Genomic DNA, 7,693 nt, shown 5'->3' with positions numbered 1-7,693 from the left:
TCGCCACGTAGCCGACAAGCAACATGGCGACGCCACTGATGCCTCCCTTCTTCACGTTGATGTACTTGTTGAAGTACCTGTCGTGACCCCTGCGGGCGGCCGCCATGACGCCAGTTGGAGTGAAGTCACGACCTCGGAGCCAGTGTCCAAGCTCACACAGTTTCACGTTCATCATTGGCTTCTCGGCTATGGGAACTGGTCTGCCAGATATTTGAACTGTTCTGTCTGCCATCTTGATCATTAGTGGGAATCTGACTTTGTCATGTTGCTTATATGTACTGGTCAGTGGTGATGCTCTGGTTGAATCATTGAGTCAGCCCATGCTTATATGTACTGGTCAGTGGTGATGCTCTGGTTGAATCATTGAGTCAGCCCATGTACTGGTCTGGTATATGTACTGGTCAGTGGTGATGCTCTGGTTGAATCATTGAGTCAGCCCATGCCTAAATATGGAACTCCATGTCAGGCAGTGGTGGAAGGAAAACTCTGATTAAAGTAGCAATACCATTAATGTAGAAATTTCTATATACGGAATTATTATTCAAAATCTAATTTGAGTAAAAGTATAGGCTACAAAATGTCAAAATAATAGGCTACAGTACAAATGTATTGGCATCAATATACTTAATGTACCAAATAAAAGTACTAAGAATATGCGCCACACTTTTAGAAAATACTGTAGTTGAACTACAAACTATAGACGTTAGACATATAGCAGCCCTCCGCTCTTTCCCAAAACACCGCCGTGGGTCTTCGGGGAGCCTCGGCCAAGCCATCTTCTGGGGCTGGTCCTCCTCCTCAGACTGAACAGGTCTGAATCTTCTGTTCTTCAATCTGTTCAAACTTCAGTTCCAATCAGAGGCCGGATTGCTCTGTGATGTACTCTCAGTTAAGTTGAGTATTTCTTATACTATATTGGTATAGTTGAGCAGTTCCCACACACAGACACAGTAGTCTGGTTGCGTCTGCAATTTAGCTTTGCTCATTGGTTGAACACGTCACATCACAGACTGACAAGACTGACTACACACTATATAAAGAACCCTGGTGTTGCACCAAAAAGGAAAAGAAACAAAGTAACAAAGGTCCTTCAACACGATGGTGACGACGAGGTACGTGTACAACTTGCTGTTCAGGAGAACGTCCACGTTTGCGTTAACCATCATGGTTGGTGCCGCGTTCTTCGAGCGGGTGTTCGACCAGGCAGGAGACGCCATATTTGAAAAGATGAACCAGGGGAAACTCTGGAAACACATCAAACACAATTATGAGGAAAATGACAAATAATAAAGGCATTATGATGATTGTGGCTTGGCTTGTAGCAGAATTAACGGTGGAGGAAGAAGCATTCACCTAAGCATCACCTAAATCAGTGTTTCTCAAATCCCATAACTCTGAGAGTGTACAAATGGAACCGACAGGGTCCATTTGGTGGACAAAGTACTCAACCCTCCCTGAGCCCTCAGTACTTGAGCAACATATACACCTGGTGGTGGGGCCTATGCCCAGCTTTCCGGGTTTGTGTGAACACAAACATTGGCTTGTGATTGGCTGATCACAGTGATCACCCCATAGCCATGATTTGATTGGCTGAGCAAAGTACATATTGAAGATAAAAGTGACTGCATCCACACAGTCGCCTCACGAAAATGCTTCTTGCCGACGGTGAGCGGCAGTCTGGCAGAGGTCTCTCCCTGTTGGATTTTAAACAGCTGGTGGATGGAAAAGAAGCTCCACCCACGCTGCAACTTCGTAGGCCAAAAAGAAGGAAAAAAACAAGAATTGATTAAATCAATTAATTACCAGCTCCATTTTATCTGCGGGGGTCCGATATAAGTGAAAATGGCTTAAGTGGTTAATTTCTATTGTTCTAAAAATGCACTTGGAGTCAGTGCTTCAAAACGCCACTGACTCCATTGAAATGAATAGCTGGGGGAGTGGGGCTGTCGCCTCTATCCTTATAGATATGCCCTATAAGCCTATTTTTATTTTGAAATTTCACTAGAGGATAAGCCCCTTGAGTTGCAGCAACTCGTTTTCGAGGGGTACCCACGCCTGTCGAATTCTACCACACCTGCTAGTTAGTGAAGTAAATGTACTAATAGAGAGGAGAACTGCTTTCTCACACAAACGAACATGAGACTTGACTTGCAAAATACTTCGACTAAAATACTCTATATAATAATATGGAAGAAGTAAGTCGGAGGCAGACAGGCAGGCAACGGAGTTCAGTTTTATTCCCTGCAGAGACAAAGTACAAACTCAGCCACACCAGAGGATAAGCCCCTTGAGTTGCAGCAACTCGTTTTCGAGGGGGTCCCCACGCCTGTCAAATTCTACCACACCTGCCATTAGATTAGTTAGTCAGTCCACTTTCCATGATGTTTACCAATGCACGAGGCATGCCCATTTCAGGGATCTCATATGTGGCCATAAAAGGGACCAGGACAGACAGATATATCTCTATATAAGGGTATAAAAGGACACACAGTCACACACGCAGAGATCTCCATGGGCTCAGAGACACAAACAGACAGAGGGTTATTATAACGGGTATGGGTACCCAAGAACTGGGACAGACAGATATATCTCTATATAAGGGTATAAACGGTGGGGTACACGCAGACACAAACACACGTACAGAGATCTCCATATGGGCTCAATCAAACGGGTATTGCATAATAGCGTAGGTCATGAATTCCGTATTTGCATCATTCCCAACTTATATCGTTTCCGAGTAGGCCGGTGCTCGTATAGTCCTAGCTACCATAAATATGCAAAATGTATGTCTGTGTACGTTTGTAGTTCCCATACCTTTGAGCATATACCACTATCGACCAACTACAAACTTTGTGCGAACAACAACCCAAATGAGTACAGTGATCGAGTTGCTTTCAATAGGAGGTTGTCTGTCCCAGCTCTGTCTGTCCAGAATCACCTAATTTAATGCCCATGTATAGGCATACCCATATATGGGCAATGGGCACACTGATGACATCAGGGACCTCCATATATGGAGAACCACAGATCCAACACGTCCATACATGTATATAGGCATATGCTCATCTATGATTGACGTCATAGATCAGTGGTCACTGCATGGTTCCCAAACGTTTTTGCTTGAGATCCAAAAGACAAATTACTTTAGATGTTGGCCCGGGACTAGTGAACAATAGCAGCTCTGCAAGCTTGTAGAGCTGCTAATTTCATTTACACTATTATTAATAGTGTAATTAATTTTTATAGATGGAAATCATTGGATTATTTTATTATATTCTATTGAAAAATGTTTTTGTCTGCATAATGTAGAGATTGCTGGTGCCATCAGTATATGCATGTCCATATATGGGCATGCCCCCTTTTGCACCCATGGAGCTAACATTACTACACATTGAGATTAAACAACAAACTCCGTATTTGGGGCGTAGCTGGGTACTCCTTATTTGGGTATGGCTGAGTCATGGTGACATGAACGTGATGTCAGAGGTCCACACGCTGGCCGGCCCATTTTAAATGGAGGGCCAGCCTTGTCACTCTGACATCACTCCAGAGTGAGCTGTTGTCATCCTTATAAAGCACGGAGAAGCCTTCATTTCTCAACTTCAAATGACACAGCCATGGATTGCAGAAAGCGACTGACGTTCCAGCTAATGCTGAGCGTGGTAATAGCCGTAATCGGTTCTTTCCTGCTTGGCTACAACATTGGGGTTATTAATGTCCCTGAGAAGGTCATCAAGACGTTCATCAATGAGTCATGGCACGAGCGCTACCAGGAGGCCGTCCCTGACTCTTACCTCGCGGCTCTCTGGGCCGTCACCGTCGCCATATTCCTGGTCGGCGGCATGATCGGCTCCTTTGCCGTGGGACTGTTTGCGGACCGCTGTGGAAGGAGGAACTCGATGTTGATGGTCAACATCCTGGACTTCATCTCTGCAGCTCTCATGGGCTGTTCCAAGCTGGCCGGCTCCTGGGAGATGCTGATCGCCGGCCGGTTTGTGGTCGGCCTCTACTGTGGTCTGGCCTCCGGCTTGGCTCCCATGTACATCGGAGAGATTGCGCCCACTGCCATCCGAGGGGCCCTGGGAAGCGTCCACCAGCTGGCCATCGTCATAGGCATCGTGATCGCACAGGTGTTGGGCTTGGAGTCTTTCATGGGCAACGCCACCCTGTGGCCGTTGCTACTCGGCTTCACCGCCGTCCCTGCACTGCTGCAGTTCGTCCTGATGCCCTTCTTCCTTGAGAGTCCCCGCTTCTTGCTCATCAACAAGAACCTGGAGAGCGAGGCGCAGACTGTGCTGAGGAAGCTGCGCGCCACCAAAGACGTGAGCGTCGACATGGAGGAGATGAAGGAGGAGAACAGGCAGATGATGAGGGAGAAGAAGGTGACCGTCCTCGAGCTGTTCCGCTCACCCCTCTACCGCCAGGCCATCTGCATCGCCATTGTCTTGCACCTCTCCCAGCAGCTGTCAGGCATCAATGGGGTGTTCTTTTACTCCACCGGTATCTTTGAGAAGGCGGGAGTGGCGCAGCCTGTTTATGCCACTATCGGGGTCGGTTTGGTCAACGCAGCTTTCACTGTGGTCTCATTGTTTTTGGTGGAGCGTGTCGGTCGTCGGCCCTTACAGATGGTAGGGCTGATGGGAATGGCTGGCTCTGCCATTCTTATGACCATCAGTCTTAATCTTCTGGACGAGCTGAAGTGGATGTCCTATGTTTGCGTTGCGGGCATATTTTCCTTTGTGGCATTCTTTGAGATTGGGCCAGGGCCCATCCCCTGGTTCATCACACCAGAGATCTTCTCCCAGGGGCCGAGGCCCTCAGCCATGGCCGTGGCTGGTCTGTTCAACTGGACCAGCAACTTCATCGTGGGCTTAAGCTTCCCGTACATAGCGGAGCTGTGTGGCCCATATGTGTTTCTCATTTTCGCCGGTTTGCTGATCGCTTTCTTCATCTTCACCTTCTTCAAGGTACCAGAGACCAAGGGAAAAACATTTGATGAAATCTCCACCATGATCCGCCAGTCTGCAGATGGCCCAGGAGGAAAGATCTTGTTTGGGATGCCTGAGGAGGAAGATAGGCCTACTGTGATAGTCTCTGATATACTGCCAGCGGGGAAGGTTGACGATCTAGAAGCAGGTGTGAGAATGTAGGCAAATCACACCCGATGACAACATTAAGAAACCCAAGAGACTGTATGCAGATTTGATTTATTTGATTTATTTGACCGTTGTTGTGCCGGTGAGGTGAGAAACCTAAAAAACTAAAAACTAAACTATATATATATATAAACTATATATATTCATTAATAAATTAATAATACAAAATAAAAATTAAAAAAATAATAAAGAATAAAGAAAATATTGAGACGTGTGGGGACAAAAGCTGTATATAGGAGGGGCTAGTGCGCCTCAAAAATTAAAACATTCTCACAGACAAACAAGAGCAAGTCTTTGCGGCCATTTTCTGGTTCCATCGATGCAGACCCATCGATTCATTTTTCCCACAGAAATTTCCAAAAATATTTACATCAATTATTTATTTTAAGCCTAGTATCAAGCCATCCAGGATCCTGGTGACTCCTGGTTGGATGTCCTTATATGACTCAGGAGAGATATTAGACTTTTAGGTCATCAGGCTGAGGTTGTGCCCATTAATATGCATTGTCCCGTCTAAATAAACAAATAAAGTGAGCCACTCTGCTATATGTTTGAAAATACTGACATACTAATAATCATGGAATAATAATAACAAAAATTATTAATAAAAAATCTTGGTGAAGGTCCATTATGTGAAACCGGCCTTTACATTTGATATCAGGTTGCTATGGTTGCCGCCATCGCTTATCAACACTACTTAGAGGCTTGTCTGACATCATGGGCCTCCATAGTTGGGAAAAACCGACACAGAATGCCATATATGGGCACGGCCGACTCATCGTGATCTGACAACAAGAGGTTCACCACCAGCGAAAAACACAGCTCAAGTCTCAGTGACAGAACCAGAACCTCCACGCATCTCCAGCACGCATTGGACTCTCACACAAGATGTTGGTTTTGCGATCTGTCGCATTACCCGGTAGCAGTGGTGGGAGAGCTCTCCTGAACACGCTGAAAACCAACACCAACACCACTCCCAAGTCCAACATGTCCTTCGCCAGCCTGCCGCGCAATAAGAAGGTAGCGCTGGCAACGCTGGGCGTGGTCACAGCCGGAGGTGCAGGGCTCGCCCTCGCGCTCCATTGTTCAATCAAAGCCTCAGACCTGGAGCTCCACCCCCCTAAGTACCCGTGGAGCCACGCGGGGCCCCTGTCTTCACTGGACCACTCTAGCATACGTCGTGGCTATCAGGTGTACAAGCAGGTGTGTTCATCTTGTCACAGCATGGAGTACCTGTCCTTCAGAAACCTGGTGGGCGTCTCACACTCAGACGCTGAGGTCAAGGCCATCGCCGAGGAGGTGGAGGTGGAGGACGGTCCGAACGAGGAGGGTGAGATGTACACGCGACCAGGGAAGTTGTCGGACTGCTTCCCCAAACCCTACAAAAACCCAGAGGCCGCCAAGGCCGCGAATAACCAATCAGAACCCCCCGATCTGAGCTGCATCGTCAATGCGCGACACGGCGGCGAGGACTACGTGTTCAGCCTGTTGACCGGATACTGCGACCCTCCGGCCGGCGTCGATATGGAACCGCAACCGGGGGAGGAGCCGAAGCACTATAACCCCTACTTCCCCGGCCAGGTCACGAACATGGCTCCGCCCATCTATAACGAGATTGTGGAGTTTGATGACGGAACCCCGGCGACCATGAGTCAGGTGGCCAAGGACGTGTGTACGTTCCTGAGGTGGGCGGCCGAGCCAGAGCACGACCAGCGCAAACGCATGGGCCTGAAGCTGCTGATGGGCTCGGCCATCCTCCTACTGCTGGTCTACTACATGAAGAGACACAGGTGGTCCGTGCTCAAGAGCAGGAAGATCCAATACGAGCCCCCCAAGTAGGGTTGGGCCCCGGAACCGGAGGAACTGCAGGAACCGCGATCCAACATAATTGTGCCGAATCAACCCCTGCGAGAGCCCACCAAATCAAAAGGCCCCATGCACGCTCAATTGGCACACGTGAATGTGATTCGCGTAACACATGAACGACCCTTTGCGTCCAGTGAATGAATATGCGGACGTTCAGCACACCGCCAGCACTATCGCTGCTGCTCCCATAGTTATAATGCTGCTCCCCGACACTGGATCTGCTATATTTGAGTCTCCTCCCACCGAGTGCTTAAGAAACTGGGGTTCCTGTGTTGCGTTACATTTTTTGACAGAAGCAACAGCTCAAGGTCAAGGTCAAGTTTATTCATATGTCCCAAGCTGGGCACTTTGTTTTACAGCAGATAATAACAACAACAGACATACGTAAACATTATCACAACATACAGATGTTACATTAAATATAAAGTGCAACTAGAGCTAAAGTGCACCGAGTGTAGCTACATCTACCTCCTCCTGCTTCCCTTGTTGATAGCCCGGATAGAGGTAGGTTTAGTAACAGGGGTCTTTAACCATTGGCCGGATGGCAGGAATGGCAGGAATTCATATTCCCGGTATAGGGGGTGAGAGCTCAGCTGTCAGCTCTAATTGATTATGCTTTTTTTAGCACCTGCTCATCATATAAATCAGGCCTCATTCACACGTACCAAACA

At 47.6% G+C, this 7,693-nt stretch overlaps 3 protein-coding genes across 3 annotated transcripts; all 3 read left to right on the top strand.

Annotated features, from left to right (window-relative positions):
• Positions 1-1,098: 1,098 nt before the first annotated feature.
• LOC306929921 (cytochrome b-c1 complex subunit 9-like) lies at positions 1,099-1,287 on the top strand (the record flags this gene model as incomplete). Its single annotated transcript, XM_079510652.1, has 1 exon — positions 1,099-1,287. One exon carries the CDS (start codon positions 1,099-1,101, stop codon positions 1,285-1,287), a length of 189 nt encoding a protein of 62 aa, XP_079366778.1.
• A 2,330-nt stretch (positions 1,288-3,617) lies between these two features.
• Positions 3,618-5,150, top strand: LOC306929920 (solute carrier family 2, facilitated glucose transporter member 1-like; the record flags this gene model as incomplete). Its single annotated transcript, XM_079510651.1, has 1 exon — positions 3,618-5,150. One exon carries the CDS (start codon positions 3,618-3,620, stop codon positions 5,148-5,150), a length of 1,533 nt encoding a protein of 510 aa, XP_079366777.1.
• An 894-nt stretch (positions 5,151-6,044) lies between these two features.
• LOC306930233 (cytochrome c1, heme protein, mitochondrial-like) lies at positions 6,045-6,995 on the top strand (the record flags this gene model as incomplete). The annotated part of the gene is made up of 1 exon (XM_079511079.1): positions 6,045-6,995. The coding sequence occupies one exon, from the start codon at positions 6,045-6,047 to the stop codon at positions 6,993-6,995; it is 951 nt and encodes a 316-aa protein (XP_079367205.1).
• Between the last annotated feature and the right edge of the window lie 698 nt (positions 6,996-7,693).

This window comes from Electrona antarctica (assembly GCF_951216825.1).
Source record: "Electrona antarctica genome assembly, chromosome: 9".
Lineage (NCBI taxonomy): Eukaryota > Metazoa > Chordata > Actinopteri > Myctophiformes > Myctophidae > Electrona > Electrona antarctica.
Note: the sequence above shows the minus strand (reverse complement) of the source record. Positions and strands in the feature narration are given on the sequence as shown.